The sequence below is a fragment of the Mixophyes fleayi genome, chromosome 9 (genome assembly GCF_038048845.1).
Source record: "Mixophyes fleayi isolate aMixFle1 chromosome 9, aMixFle1.hap1, whole genome shotgun sequence".
In the NCBI taxonomy this organism is placed as follows: Eukaryota; Metazoa; Chordata; class Amphibia; order Anura; family Limnodynastidae; genus Mixophyes; species Mixophyes fleayi.
In genome coordinates this window covers 17,265,177-17,282,675 of record NC_134410.1, presented here as the reverse complement: position 1 = coordinate 17,282,675, position 17,499 = coordinate 17,265,177, and the positions used below count along the sequence as shown (strand labels likewise).

Sequence of the window (17,499 nt, the reverse complement as noted above, 5' to 3'; positions counted from 1 at the left end):
TCCAACACACCCCTTTCTGTACATTGACTACATTAACCAGTCCATTTCACATCTATCTATCTATCTATCTATCTATCTATCTATCTTATATCTATGTTCCTATATATTTGAGGAAGTTTGTATGTTCTCCCTGTGTTTGCGTGGGTTTCTTCCGGGTGTTCCGGTTTCCCCCCACACCCCAAAAACATACTGGTAGGTTAATTGGCTGCTAACAAATTGACCCTAGTCTCTCTCTCTCTGTATGTGTCTGTGTGTGTGTGTGTTAGGGAATTTAGACTGTTAGCCCCAATGGGGCAGGGACTGATGTGAGTGAGTTCTCTGTACAGCGCTGCGGAATTAGTGGCGCTATATAAATAAATGGTAATAATAATAGTATTTATCTATCTCATATCTAGCAATATTACGACCTCCTATCTATCTATCTATCTATCTATCTATCTATCTATCTATCTATCTATCTATCTATCAGATATATATTTATCTCATATCTATCTATCTATCTATCTATCTATCTATCTATCTATCAGATATATATTTATCTCATATCTATCTATCTATCTATCTATCTATCTATCTATCTATCTATCTATCTATCTATCCCATATATCTCAAATCTATCTAATTCTATCTCACATTCATGTATCTATTTATCTATCTATCTATCCCATATATCTCAAATATATCTAATTCTATCTCACATTCATGTATCTATCTATCTATCTGATATATATTTATATATCTATATGTCTATCTATCTATCTCTCTATCTATCTATCTATCTATCTATCTATCTATCTATCTATCTGATATATATTTATCTCATATCTATCTATCTATCTATCTATCTATCTATCTATCTATCTATCTATGTATCTATCTCATATCTATTTTTCTAGCTATTTATGTATCTCATATATAATATCTAGCAATATATTCATCTCATATCTATCTATCTATCTATCTATCTCGCTATGTATCTCGTATCTATCTGTCTATCTCATATGTATAATTATCAGAATCACTTCCTATTGCAGTATATACCGTTTGACTACAGGCTTATCTCTGTGTATATAAACAGTTACACCCGTCCTGAACTCTTATTCATGCAGATGAGAGCACTTCACATCTGACACTCCCTGTTCTCACTGCTCCAACTGTTGTGTATGAAAGTGGTATCTACACACATTGCAAAAGAGATGCCTGAGTGTGAGATACATAGTGATGTCACGATGAAGTCATCGCCCCCACCCTGCTAACTAATCATCGCATATATAACTGTGTCAGGGGCAGAAATCATTTTACATTTCATAAAGTATCATCTAACTGTGTTTAAGAAGATTGGAAGTTTCCCCATGAGAACTACTATGAAATTCTCAGGATTACATGTTATCACACACGTGGGACTGCTCGTACTTATATCTGGTAAGTCAGTATATATTGTATCAGTCTGTCTGTCTGTCTGCATGGATGCGGGGCATGCAAACTATCACAAGGATGAATGTAAGCTAATAACAGTCAATGTGAATTGTTGTCAGGATGAGTATCAGGTATGGAATGTATGTCAGTATATGTGTAAGTACCGCATCACGTTATGGCTGCGATTGTACAATGGCTATTATTAGTTTATAATGGCTGCGTAAACTGCAGTGAATGTGGCCTTAATGGCCGGGGGACATCTGTCCCTAATTACAAGATTCAAAAACTTGTCCCACAAAATGTCCCTATTTAAAATAAAACAGTATTTATTGAAGGGGAACAGTTTCAAAGTTAGTCCCCTTATTCCAGAAATCCTTGTCTTTTAAAATGCTGCCTTTTTGAACTCTAATACTACTTGTGATGTATTTAGTATTTGTATCACATCACACAGTCCATTCTATCTCTAAGCTGGATATGTTCAGCTCTTGTATTCTTTCCTGATAAGTTTTGCTATGCTGCCCATGATACACTATAGCAGCCCTTCTCTGATGTACTTGGTTTTTAGTAATGTATTTTTTGAGATAAGGCCTCCAGCACTGTACCCAGTACTGGAGGTGAGACCCCACCAGTGACCTATAAAGTGCCAATATAACTTCCCTCTACCTTATACTTATACCTCTTGCTGTATAACTACATATTCTATTGGCTTTTCCCACTATTTCCTTACAGTGCTTGCTGACCTTTATATCATCTGAAACTATAATTCCAAGGTCACATTTCTTTATTGTTAAAGACATTATATGACCAGCCATTCTATGTTCAGCTTTATTACTTTTGTGTCCAATGTGCATTACTTTACATCTGAATGTATTAAGTTTAAGTTCTTTGTATCATCAGCAAAAAAAACAACTACGTACTTTTGCTTGTACACCATAAGCGATATCACAAATTAATACATTAAGTAAAACATGACACAAGGTTGATCTCGGATATACTCCTTTGGCTACCAGACTTTCATCTGAGCTCACACCAAAGACGAAATCACTCTGCTTCTGTCCTTTAGACAAACTTTTATCCAATACCCCATCTTTGAGACAGCGCCAAGGATTTTCAGTGTCTGAAATTATTGACTATTGCATTGAATATTAAGTGCTAAAAATCTCAATAACCTATATCACCAGAACCACTCTGATCTATCACTTTAGCTGCAGATCTATAAAAATCCACAAGATTTTCTATAATCTCCCAGCATCACATCTGTGCAGCCTTGGGTGTTGAATTTTGTCACTAAATACTCAACATATCTTTCTTTTTGCTTTTTTAAGGGATTCCATTTCATTTTCTCTGTCCATTCTCCAATCATTAGGAATCATACCTCTCAGCAGAGATTAAAAGCTGGGATAATGGCACACCAGACACTACTATTAATTATTTTAATGCTCTTTGATGTATACAGGGAGGAAAGCATGCCATGCTGGACCCCATGGCGAAGATTGGGTAAGGGCTCAGTAATGCAGCTGTAACCTCCTGGGCCCCCCTGCTCTGAATAGTACAGAGAGCGGGCATACTCTGACCATGCCCAGCAGGAGCATGAACCCACTAGGCATGCTCCATTCAGACAAGGACTCTCTTTCCTCAAGTTCTCCTTCTACTATTGCATCACTCTGTACTTTTAGACCTGCTTCCTTAGCCCTGTTTTCTTGAGCTAAGGCCTACTTCTTGTTGGTTATCTGTGTACTATTTGTTAAATAGTAGATGTCTGGTCTTTGTATTATTTTGTTTTTCATGTATTATGTAATGTGTTATGGATCGTTGCTGTCTGTTTATTGCATACTACTGTGACTTTCATATAAGGCACTGCATACCTCTTGTGGCACCTTATAAATGAAAGATGATAATAATGAAAGAAAAGCAGAATCCGGGAAGTCTCCAGGGAGTATTTCCCAAAATTTGGGAGTCTCCCAGACCTCCCAGGAGCATAGCCAGGTTTGGTGAAAATAGGTTCTAATTATCAATAACAACTTAATGAAAAGAAATGCTGAACTCCTGTCCAGTACTGGGAAATTCAGATAGTGACCATTATCAATGTATTAAATAAATGATTCTAGTGGGTGTAACATTTACAGACACAAAGCAGCCTTGAACTTGGTTATGCATGTGTAGGCATATACTTCATATGTAATAGCACAATGCAGCAATTTCTAAATCAGCATTACATGTACCAATGAAATCTATAACATACTGTAATGTGTCATTTATCATAGGTCACTATGCCCACACCCAGTCTCTTGGATCTGTTTTAAGCACTGTTATCAGCCAGCTGTTTCCCAGTACAACTGATACCCCTGGAATTACTGATACCAGTAGCCAACCAGAGGAAACCTCTAGCACAATAACTACTTCCTTTACTGACATGAGCACTCAACCAGAAGAGACCATCAGCGCAAGTACACCTTCCTTTACCGAAACCAGCAGTCAAACAATACCAATCACTAATTTATTGTCATCTTCTGGAGTAACTGAAGATCGAACAGCTGGAAGCACCATATCTTCCTCAAGTATCATCAGTAGCTCTCAGGTTACTATGGATAGTACAATATCACTTTCAACTACATCAACATTAATATCTAGTAGCACATTTACCTCTTCCAGTATACAACAAGCATCAACAATTATAGATATACTATCAAACAATAGCACAACTACATCTTCCAGCATGTCAACATCAGTGCACAGTAACATAATGACCTCTTCCAATGACATCAGTATCCAAACATCGACCAGCACCCAACCAACATCCAACAATATTACAACTATATCTCCCAGCATAACAACATCACAAAGTAATACAATCACACCTTCCAGCAACAACACCAGTACCCAACATGCATTAACCCTTGTTCAAGCCATATCAGTCAATAGTACAGCAACATCTTCCAGTATTTCAGCAGAAAACACAACAAGCATAGCAACCTCTTCTAATAATGACACCCCCATCAATCCAGCATCAACTATCCAACCAGTTTTGAACACCAGCACGGCTACAACTTCCAGTACATCAACATCAATGATCAGTAACATGATGACCTCTTCTATCAATCATACCAGTTCCCAACAAGCATCAAGCATGATCCACCCCGACACAAATAATAGCTTAACTACATCTTATAGTATATCACCATCAACGTTTAGTAACAGGATGACTTCTTCCAGTATTAGTGCCCAAACAACAGCAGCCAGCATCCAACCAGCATTAACAAGTACCCAACCATCATCAAATACTATCCAACCAGTTTCAAACAGCAGTGGAACCCTTATACCACTGTCATCACCTAGTAGCCAACCAGCATTAAACTATAGCACAACTACATCTTTCAGTACATCTTCACTTAGTAACATGAACTCTTCCACTAAAGACATCAGTGCCCAAACAATAACAACTAGTATCCAACCAGCATCAACTAGTACTCAATCAACATCAACCACTGCCCAAGCACCATTACTCACTGTCCAAACTGCATCAAACAATAGCACAGTTACATCTTCTACCACATCAGAAGGAGCTTTCATTATTGTAACCAGTATTCCACAAGTTAGTAAGAATAACACAGTGATATCTTCTAGTACTGCAGTTTTAACCCAAAATAGTGTGTTGACGTCTTCAAGCAATGACAACAGTATCGAATCAGTAACGACCACCAGCACAACAACAATTTCCAGCAATAGTACTGCTAGCTCAGTAATGAATGACACATCCACAGTGTCAAATCCATCGTCATCAACTACCAGTAGTTTCACTGCTACATCCAGTAATTATATCAGTAGCCAGCCAATGCTAACTACTAACACAAATATTATGAATAATTCAGCTATACCTTCAACATTCTCAGCAACATCAACCAGTAACACAGCAACATCTCACAGTAGTGTTACCAGCAGTCCATCAGTTACCATGATTAATACAGCTATATCTTCACCTTTATCATCATCAACACCCAATAAGATAATGACCTCCTCCAGTGATGCTACCAGTATCCAGCCTACAACTACCAGTAACACAGCAACATATCAGAGTAGTGTTACCAGCAGTCCATCATTTACCATGAATAACACAACAATAACTTCACCTTCATCATCATCATCAACACCCAATAAGATAATGACCTCCTCCAGTGATACTACCAGTATCCAGTCTACAACTACCAGTAACACAGTAACATCTCATAGTAGTGTTACCAGCAGCCCATCAGTTACCATGAATAATACAGTTATATCTGCAACTTCATTATCATCAACGTCCAATAACATAGTGAATTCTTCCAGTGCTGATACCAGCATCCAGCCTACAACTACCAGTAATACAGCAACATCTAATAGTAGTGTTACCAGCAGTCCATCAGTTACCATGAATAATACAATTATAACTTCACCTTCATCATCATCAATACCCAATAACATAATGACCTCCTCCAGTGATGCTACCAGTATCCAGTCTACAACAGCCAGTAATACAGCAACATCTCATAGTAGTGTTACCAGCAGTCCATCAGTTACCATGAATAATACAGTTATATCTGCAACTTCATTATCATCAACACCCAATAACATAATGACCTCCTCCAGTGATGCTACCAATATCCAGTCTACTACAGCCGGTAACACAGCAACATCTCATAGTAGTGTTACTAGCAGCCCATCAGTTACCATGAATAGTACAGCTATACCTTCAACTTCATCATCATCAACACCCAATAAGATAATGACCTCCTCCAGTGATGCTACCAGTATCCAGTTTACTACAGCCGGTAACACAGCAACATCTCATAGTAGTGTTACCAGCAGTCCATCAGTTACCATGAATAGTACAGCTATACCTTCAACTTCATCATCATCATCAACACCCAATAAGATAATGACCTCCTCCAGTGATGCTGCCAGTATCCAGCCTACAACTTCCAGTAACACAGCAACATCTCATAGTAGTGTTACCAGCAGCCCATCAGTTACCATGAATAATACAGTTATATCTGCAACTTCATTATCATCAACGTCCAATAACATAGTGAATTCTTCCAGTGCTGATACCAGTATCCAGCCTACAACTACCAGTAATACAGCAACATCTCATAGTAGTGTTACCAGCAGCCCATCAGTTACCATGAATAATACCATTATAACTTCACCTTCATCATCATCAATACCCAATAACATAATGACCTCCTCCAGTGATGCTACCAATATCCAGTCTACTACAACCGGTAACACAGCAACATCTCATAGTAGTGTTACTAGCAGCCCATCAGTTACCATGAATAGTACAGCTATACCTTCAACTTCATCATCATCATCAACACCCAATAAGATAATGACCTCCTCCAGTGATGCTACCAGTATCCAGTCTACTACAGCCGGTAACACAGCAACATCTCATAGTAGTGTTACCAGCAGTCCATCAGTTACCATGAATAGTACAGCTATACCTTCAACTTCATCATCATCATCAACACCCAATAAGATAATGACCTTCTCCAGTGATGCTGCCAGTATCCAGCCTACAACTTCCAGTAACACAGCAACATCTCATAGTAGTGTTACCAGCAGCCCATCAGTTACCATGAATAATACAACTATACCTTCAACTTCATTATCATCAACGTCCAATAACGTAGTGAATTCTTCCAGTGCTGATACCAGTATCCAGCCTACAACTACCAGTAATACAGCAATATCTCATAGTAGTGTTACTAGCAGCCCATCAGTTACCATGAATAGTACAGCTATACCTTCAACTTCATCATCATCATCATCATCACCCCATAACATGATAACCTCCTCCAGTGATGCTGCCAGTATCCAGCCTACAACTACAAGTAACACAGTAACATCTCATAGTAGTGTTACCAGCAGTCCATCAGTTACCATGAATAATACAATTATAACTTCACCTTCATCATCATCAATACAAAATAACATAATGACCTCCTCCAGTGATGCTACCAGTATCCAGTCTACTACAGCTGGTAACACAGCAACATCTCATAGTATTGTTACTAGCAGCCCATCAGTTACCATGAATAGTACAGCTATACCTTCAACTTCATCATCATCGTCAACACCCAATAAGATAATGACCTCCTCCAGTGACGCTGCCAGTATCCAGCCTACAACTACCAGTAACACAGTAACATCTCATAGTAGTGTTACCAGCAGCCCATCAGTTACCATGAATAATACAGCTATATCTTCACCTTCATCATCATCAACACCCAATAAGATAATGACCTCCTCCAGTGATACTACCAGTATCCAGCCTACAACTTCCAGTAACACAGTAACATCTCATAGTAGTGTTACCAGCAGCCCATCAGTTACCATGAATAATACAGCTATATCTTCACCTTCATCATCATCAACACCCAATAAGATATTGACCTCCTCCAGTGATACTACCAGTATCCAGTCTACAACTACCAGTAATACAGCAACATCTTCTAGTACTGCTACTAGTAGGTCTTCAGTTACCATGAATAATACAGATATATCTGCAACTTTGTTATCCTCAACGTCCAATAACATAGTGATTTCTTCCAGTGCTGATACCAGTATCCAGACTACAACTACCAGTAACACAGCAACATCTCATAGTAGTGTTACCAGCAGTCCATCAATTACCATGAATAGTACAGTTATACCTCACAGTACACACAGTACTATGAGCTACACAAGTACTTTGGCAGTTTCTAGCTCAGTGACTTCTTCCAACCACTTGCCGTCTTCCACCAATATTGTGACCTCCTCCAGTGCACAGAGAATGTCCACCATTAGTGCAAAATCACCTTCTATAACAGAGACCAGTTCTGGTTATTCATCCCCTGAGACCCATTCCAGCTCATTCACCATCTACTCTGGCACCGGTGGACAGAATACAGGTAATCTGGGAAAGAAAGAATGAAACAAATAGAATAAGAGAAAGGGGGGAAAAGATAGACAGACAGGTTGAGAGAAAGAGAGAGAGAAATAGGGATAGATAGAGATTAGTCAGATAGACAGAGAGACAAGCTTTCCATGAGGAATAGATACAGATGGCCATAAAGTATATAAATAACTAATTGTTTTTCTTCCAGCTACCACTGTGTCTGGAGTAGCAAATTTTTTGGCTCCCTGGAAAATTATTGTCATCTCGTTGGCTGTTGCCTTTGGAACATTAATCCTTGTTGGAGGCATATTAACGGTATGTTTATTTTCTTTCTTCTCTTTGCTGGGCTACCAGATACAATGGGGGGACGTTTTCCGTTACTGTTCTACATAGAAGGAGTTGTTGCCCATAACAATCAATTCAATTCTAGCTACAGTGCCAGAGTCACATTTGTAGAACACTTTAGAAAATTAAAACAAAGTCGTCCCCCCCCCCCCCATTTTGTATGACTCTTTGAGCGATTACTATATTTTTAGAATATTTGTTGTTTTAAAATGCAATTTTATACATCTAAGAATTATGGGCCTAAGTCATTCAAGAGAGCAAAGTATAAAAAAGAAGTATCTTTGCACCTGGGCAAAACCATGTTGCATTGGAGGGGGAGGTAAATGTAAAATGTGGGGATAGATTTTTAGCTGGGGTAGAGCATGTCTTAGATTAAGCAGCCAGTATTTAGCTTATGTGCAAAGTAATAAACTAATGTGCACCCCTTGCATTCTAAGATGGTTTGTCCCAGGGAGCATTTACTAATTTTTTTCCTTACTTTCCTCAATGACTCAGGCCCTATATTATTACTATTATTAATATTATTAATATTATTATTATTAATATTATTATTATCATTGTAGTAAAAATTATGTAGCTCAGACACACCCATCTAGCAAATTCTATAGGTGTTAACTACAAAAATTGATGCTCACATCAAAATGTATTCAAATATATTGAATGAATATATATATATATATATATATATATATATATATATATATATATATATATATATATATATATTCCCCCAAAAAAAAAAAAAGAAAAAAAAATAATAATAATAATACACACATATATATATATGTATATAATATATATACATATATATATGTGTGTATTATTATTATTTTATTTTCTTTCTTGGATTTTTTTTTTATTTTTTTTTTAGATCAAATTTAAACAGTTACTTGATGTATTAGTTGAAAATTTAAAATTATGAATATAGTAAAATAATAATAATAATAACAATAATTCTTAAATGTATAAAATTGTATTTTTAGCTGCTATTATAGTCTCCAAGGGTCTCATGTTCAAATTACTTTTCCTTGCAAAGTTGGAGTTTACTGCAAAATGTTTGTTTTTGCATTTAATTTGAATATCCTGCGCTATTCACAACTACATTAATCAGACCTGTCACAAGGCAGCACAGATGAGTCTCTAAACACTTCACTGCAATAAACTCTATTCATCTGTAGTTAAAGCTTGTAACATTTGCGTTGATATATACATATTTAAAAAAACAAACTCATTTTAACTACCACATCGATTTATTTTACAGGCTGTATATTATGGCAGAAGAGGAACACGCTATAACATTTCTGGATCAAATATTTAAGTAGCCGCCTTGATTACCCTGCAAGAATCCTTTCACCCTTCAAATCAACAGTATTATATACAAAAAGTGTTTTGAGAGATACTGCCACTAGTGGTTGCTGAGAGTATTACATGAGGAATTAACATGAACATTTTTTTATAAAGAGCCAACATATATCCCAGTGCTTTACAGAGAATTTGCTTAATCGTTAATATCAGTCTCGACGACAGTGCTGCTTACATTTCCGACCACATAAACATACTCTAACATACATGTGATAGAAGAATGTATATTAGACAGTATGATGGCCTTAGAGTTTACTAGCATTGATTTTGATGTATTTAATTTTTATAGTTATTATTTAGTAATGTTGACACTCTGTGGCCACTGTATATATAATAGGAGTATATGCTTCACAATGTAGATAACAGTGTGAGAGTGACATCATGTGTCTGTTTTGTGCATTACATGTTTTATAGTTTTAAGTATTTATACCAGAAGTACACAAGTGTGATATGAAGTATGTATTGTAGCACTACTAATTACTACTGAAATGACGTTACATTGCTGGAAAATGTAAAAGTTTTCTTTAGTGAGACATGTTGTAATTAAGATTTTTATTTACATGTTGGATTATATTATTTATTCTACTTGTACAAAGTGTCTATGTTCATACCGATATTATGTGGTTGCAAATGTATTTCCAATGTAAGTTCCTGATTAAAATGTGTGTCAATTGTTACACAGGCCACATTTTGTTGTTGCTGTTATTATTATTATTATTATTATTATTATTATTATCCTTTATAAACGGTAATAGTTTTAACGCGCTCGTTCTTCCGGCGGCCGGAGCAACAATTGAATACCCCCCATAGGGCTAGATTTACTAAGCTGCGGGTTTGAAAAAGTGGGGATGTTGCCTATAGCAACCAATCAGATTCTAGCTGTCATTTTGTAGAATGTACTAAATAAATGACAGCTAGAATCTGATTGGTTGCTATAGGCAACATCCCCACTTTTTCAAACCCGCAGCTTAGTAAATCTAGCCCATAGAGTCCTTGTAGCACTGGAACTTACAATCTAATCTCCTTACCAGAAGCACACAGATACACACATACACACACACACACGCTAGGACCAATTTAGTCAAAGCCAATTATTCTGCTGCAGTAGAAGGAAACAGGAGAACCCATAGGAAACCTCACAAACATGGATAAACCGTACACACTCCGCACAAATAGCGCCACTGGTTGTATTATAAATCTTGCTGAGGTTGGAAAAGTCATCTTTTGGTATTGTAGAGATATTTACAGTATATTACGCCTGATGTTACCTTGCGATCAGAGCACAATTTCTGTTTTCATATTTTTTATTTTTCCCCCCCTACATTATTATTAACCTCAATAACACAAATTTCAAGTCATTTGCAGTCAAGTTTGATCACCTCACAGGTCACAATATTATTTTCATACACTTTCAAACAAAAACTGTAGATTTAGAAGACCAAGCCTGCCAGACCTATTATTTCTATTTCAGCAGTGACAATTAGCAGTGGAGCAATGGAGCTCTCCTCTTTGTATGTTACCTATATAACTCAGTACAATGTGACTGCAGATTTAGAAGAACAAGCCTGCCAGACCTATTATTTCTATACCAGCAATGACATTTAGCAATGGAGCAATGGAGCTCTCCTGAATGACACTGCAGACTTTGAAGAACACTGCTACCCCTCCTCTTTCTTTTCTTCCTATGGCGCTGCCCAATTGCACTAAAGACTGCCAAGAACTGTGTGTGTTCGGTTCTCGGGGAACCGAGAACATGAATATAGTGTAGAGCACAAGACATACTGTATATCATACACTAATCTAAAGGTACACAGACAGCCATATTGAGAAAGGATGTTACCTGTTTCCATGTGTGTTCTCTCCTGAAGCCAGATCTTAAGACTCCTTAGGGTAAATAGATCAAGCTGCAGGTTTGAAAAAGTGGAGGTGTTGCCTATAGCAACCAATCAGATTCTAGTTATCATTTATTTAGTGCATTCTACAAAATAACAGCTAGAATCTGATTGGTTGCTATAGGCAACACCTCCACTTTTTCAAACCTGCAGCTTGATAAATTTTCCCCTTGTCTACTACTGTACATGTATACGCCTGATTGAGCGTACATGTGAGGACACACGGATACTATCCTTCATGTGACACTGGTATAATAGCAATAATTATATAGTACTTTGCTGCATATCCAGAAGCTCTTACAACCATGTTTAATGACATGTAGCACATGGGAAATATCTATTTCCATGTCATACATTACAGTTTCAGAGCACATCGTGTTCTCCATTGAAAGCCATTTGCCGATAACTGAAGTTGTCACAGTTTCTGAACGAGGGTGGAGCTGCTCTGTGACATCACAGCCCAGGGCCACACCCCCATCCCGTTACAAACATGTAGGAGCTGCAGCCAATGGCCTATTATGTCATTCAGTAAATTCCGGTATGTGACGTATTTTTTGTAAAATCGCACTGCTCATGCAGAGAAACGGACTGTACACTGCTCATGCAGAGAAACGGACTGTACACTAGTGAACGCAGCAACACACAATACATCAGCCTACGGTGTCAGGTGCAGAACGGGGAGGGAATGGGTGTATGCACGTAGTCAATGTACAGTCAGAGCGTGCCAAGCTCGAGCGCACATCGCAGTATCCGATTCAAGCTTTGGGCATCTCTAAGTGCGTGTTTTTCTGTCGTATCACTTGCAGCAGTTATAGTCTGGTGTAAGGGCCTACTACTACAGCTGTGTATACATGCTAGAACATGTGTTTGAATTCAGGATCAACTGTAAAAATGCATTTTATGTACAGGAGACATTCTTAACATCCTAATAAATGTATTTTATGGGAAAGGGATGGAAAAAAAAAATCTTTTATCTTTTAATGTTTTGTCATTAATATATTATAAACATGAGATATTAATTGTATAGTTTTTTTGCTGTGTGCTTTCTTTTGGGACTTTATATTCCACGTATGTATTGGACGTATCCTGCAGTGTATTGTCTGTTAGAGCAGAGTGACCCTAGATTCATATTCATCCTTTAATAGGGACCTGCGTATGCCCAATTTATGTTCGTTTTGCATGCTTTAATGAATCACGACCTCAGTATTTTTTGTGCCACCTAGACCCTGGCACCCTAGACAACTGCCTAGCTCACCTAATGGTAGCACCAGCCCTGCCGATACCTGCTACATTTTATATCATATGATATCTGCATTACATTATATACTGTAATATTTCCTTACCCAAGAGAATCTGTAATAGAAAATTACATTAAATGAAAAAATATTATGACATGTCTAATTTAATTAATATAATCACTATTATACTCATTTTTACAGCACATGCAACATTGTTCTTATTTATCTGTAATTAATCCTGAAACAATATTTGGTGATGAGTTATAAATGACATGTATTATGTTCACGGGGATGTCTGTTTCACTTTTAACATCTTTCAAACATATCATTAGCTCATTGTGGATAACCACATCTTACAGATAATTTTACACAATGTTTTCTTGAAAGAATGCCAGACATTGTGAAACACCTTATTTTATGATTTGTAAGACATATGCATGAAAAATAATCCTTGTGCAACACTGGCAGTTAGTTCCTGGTTGGTGGTAAATCTAGATTCTGTCCCTGATTCCAACATCAATTCCTAACATTCTATTTAATCTGTAACTCTCTTGTTGCTACAAAGCTGGTGTTCCTAAGGGGTCAATTCATCACTGCAGCCAGTGGGGAGGCGGTATCATTATGTATTGCTCCACATATCAACGAATCTTGGACCACCGCTGTTTACCATGCCGTGACTGCTCAGGGATCCCCTGCAAAGACCCCTTCCTCCACAATGGATTTTTACTAGTTACCTGGAGGAAGTGCTATGATTATGTGCGGCTAACTTCGGCACATGCACACAGCGCTTTGACACCGTGAGAGATCCAGTAAAGCCAGAGAAGCTCTGCTAGATCCCATGTTAAAGACAAGTAACGCAATCCAGAGATAAATTGGCCAATGCCGCTGTCCCCATAGAGCTCTTTGGGTATAGCGATAAGCCTCTGTGAATAGGTTAGGTCCAGAAAATCTCTGATATCCCCGGTGTTAACCCTGTGTTAAACAAGAAACAGCCTTTATGACGGCATTTTGGCTCTTTACCGCTTGTTAAGTAGACCCCTATGTATAGGTATGGGATCTATTAGGCGGAACGCCTGGAACTCTCTTGGAATTTTTTTTCTGTTATTAGGAACATTATGCCTGAAATAAAATAAATATAGTCTACAAATGACCCCGTCTTTTCCCATGCTACCGCTGCTATTCAAACCGTAATTAAAAAGCTCAGCAAATGCACCCCAGTGATTATACTTTTAGTTATGATGGTTGGGTCCATATTTGCACCCTTTATGACAACATATTAACAAAAATATATATGTTTAATTGTTCACTTTCTCATATCCTGAGGGATTGTGTTCCTTTATGACCAGACGATTTTTTTTTTTACATTTTTCTCGCTCTGACAACTTTTCTCTTGAGTTTACAGATCACAATCGTTTCAGCAGATGAAGAGCACAGATCTGAAGGTAAATCATGTAAAACGTGTATAGTGTGTACACATGTATCGGCATGCTGATCGGGACTATCAGTCGTTGGTAAAATCGTTAACAATATCGCATCAGGAGAAATTTTCTGTAGTGTGTACCCAGCTTAAGTTAGATTAGGATGGTTTAAGATAAGATAAATCATACTTGCCCACTTTTCCACATTGGCTTCAGGGAGATCCTGGAGAGGTGGGCGTGCAGAGCTGGGGCTTGACAAATCGCATCATTTTGACCACGCCCCCTAAATGGTTGTCACAATGTTGGCCAATTACAGCAGGGGGCGGAGCTAAGATGGCTCAATAATTGCATCATTAAGCCCCGTCCCCACCACTTATTTATTACGGGGGCGAGAACCGGAATGTTGCCCTGCTCTCCCGGACGGTCTCCCAGAAATATGGGAGTCTCCCGGACATTCCGGAAGAGTAGGCAACTATGTGTTAAAAAAAAAAGCAGCTAATGAATCTCTAGAAACTGAAGTGTCTTTTACATTTCTGTCTCCATTACTGAAGTCATGTTGTCTTACCTGTCATTCTTTGATTAAATCTTGGTCTCCATGAAAATGGCCACCTCTATAGGCATCAATACTTGGACATAGGACACAATTTCTGAACTGTGTCATCATGCCACAGATGGTGAAGCCAACCACGTCTTGTACTGGCTCAGCATCAGGGAGAATGCCAGACTCTTCAGGGAGTGAGGGAGATCACCCCTATTTCGGGGAGTCTCCCTGACATTCAGGGAGAGTTGGCAAGTATAAGATAAATGCTTTAAAGATTACTAGTGATCTATACTCAATTCAGTATCAATCCTACAGATCTATTATATGAACACTGTAGAAATCACTAACTTGGACACTAGCAACAAGAACATGAAGATTTATACACTTGAATTCCTACAAATTTCTGCCAATATGCTACTTGTCTCAGTTCACCTCCTTATAAAACGGCTTTCTATATAGACAGAGTAAAGCAATCAGAGATTGATTTGTGTACAGGCAGATAGATTATCACAGGTAAGTGTTGTGAATGGAACAACACTGTGTTGTTACAGAGTCGTAATGAATTCATGACCTCGGTTTCTGTGTCATAGCAAAGTGTTGAATCACCAGTATCACCGCTCCTATCAGAGACTCATCGGAGAGGAAAACAGACATAATCCCTGATACGTTCTCTCTATCTCTCCAATAATATTGGATGGACTACACCCATGAAAAAAATTTAACCCTTATTACTTTATAAAAATTGAGTTTGGTATATACCTAGCTGTATATCTTGTTACATACACACCTACAATTCTGAGTTATTCTCGGAGGCAACTGAAATTCAGGGGCGGCCCTTTCACTTCCATAATTGCCAACCTTCCATAATTTCCAAGGACAGTTCCCGATCTTAGAGATCTGACCCAGAAAAAGTTTATCCCAGAAAATATTCCTGTTTTCCAATGTTGATCGATTGCACAAAAAGTCCTTTGTTTCTGTATCGCACATGTAATTTTTACCATCTATTCTTATGTTTATTGAAGAACAATACGTAAAATGCTGCAGAAAGTATGTTGTAAACCAATCGAGCAAACAGGACATGACTGTAGCACTCTTAAGTCACAGAGACAGTGTCACACACAATGTACTTAGCTGTCACCACTGCAGAAAATGACAGTTTTAAAAGGTTGGCAACATTGCACTTAAGTGCAGACGTGTTTAAAAATCAACAAGGAGTGTTGTACAAGTGGCCCAGGATTGTGTCTCTTGCACAGTGTCTCGTTTTGTTATTTTGTTTTATTATGTTTTTTTAATTGGTGTATAGTAATCTATTTCACTATAAAGTGTTCTCGAGCACCAATATAGTTACAATGAGTTCTGGTGTTATTGGGGTCACTAATAACTGTGTACACTATGGGCCTGATTCATTAAGGATCTTAACTTGAGAAACTTCTTATTTAAGTCTCCTGGACTAAACCATGTTACAATGCAAGGGGTGAAAATTATTATTCTGTTTTGCACATAAGTTAAATACTGACTGTTTTTTCAAGTAGCACATAAATACTTGATAGCTTATTTGTACACTGATATTTAAAGTTGATATTTGTGTGCTACATGAAAAAACAGTCAGTATTTAACTTATGTGCAAAACAGAAAACTAATTTGCACCCCTTGCATTGTAACATGGTTTTGTCCAGGAGACTTAAATAAGAAGTTTCTTAAGTTAAGATCCTTAATAAATCAGGCCCTAGAATCTGATTGGTTGCTGTAGGCAACATTTCCACTTTTTCAAAACCTGCAGCTTGATAAATTTAACCCCTAGAGTTAATGTAAATATAGTCCTCTAGATAGAGCAAGCTATATTGGGCTGATCACACTTGAGCATATGGAATTTTTGTATTCTCTCTGAATCTTTATTTTAATGTAGAATGTAAAATTCTGTTTCATAGAGCAGCATGAGTTTAATGGGGAAGAGTAAAAGAACAGTGGGAAAGTGTGGAATTAAACACTACGAAGCTATAGATTAAAGCTGATCACACACGTGGTATGGCTAGATATCTCGGCAAGTTGAAAACACACCTGGATGGCTAAATTGCACAAATCAGGCCATTTAGGCCATCATTAAGGGTTACTGTTGCTCTAAATCATACTTGCCTACTTTTAATTTGTTATCTCCGGAGGAGGGGGTGTGGTGAGAGGGCTTTTGGGAGCGGGGGGGTCTAATCGAGCCATTTTGGCCCCCCCGCAAATCGCCTCATTGAGGCTCAAAGTGAGCAGGATGCAGGAGAATTGCCTGCTCTCCTGGGAGTCCTGGAGACCTAGCCAGAATTCAGTAATCTCCCAGACATTTCAGGAGAGTAAGCAAGTGTGCTCTGAATGCATTCATGGGTCT

General features: G+C 37.8%; 1 protein-coding gene and 1 long non-coding RNA gene across 2 annotated transcripts in view; one reads left to right on the top strand and one right to left on the bottom strand.

Moving 5' to 3' along the window:
- The window catches only part of LOC142101456 (uncharacterized), a 29,057-nt gene extending 13,766 nt beyond the window's left edge, over nt 1-15,291 (bottom strand). The window contains exon 1 of the long non-coding RNA XR_012679019.1: nt 15,153-15,291. This is a non-coding gene — a long non-coding RNA (uncharacterized LOC142101456). The remainder of the gene's footprint in view (nt 1-15,152) is intronic.
- LOC142102099 (uncharacterized) lies at nt 1,192-10,660 on the top strand. The gene is made up of 4 exons (XM_075186656.1): nt 1,192-1,422; nt 3,681-8,345; nt 8,541-8,647; nt 9,939-10,660. Exons 1-4 carry the CDS (start codon nt 1,353-1,355, stop codon nt 9,993-9,995), a joined length of 4,899 nt encoding a protein of 1,632 aa, XP_075042757.1. The 5' UTR covers nt 1,192-1,352; the 3' UTR covers nt 9,996-10,660.
- Nucleotides 15,292-17,499: the final 2,208 nt, after the last annotated feature.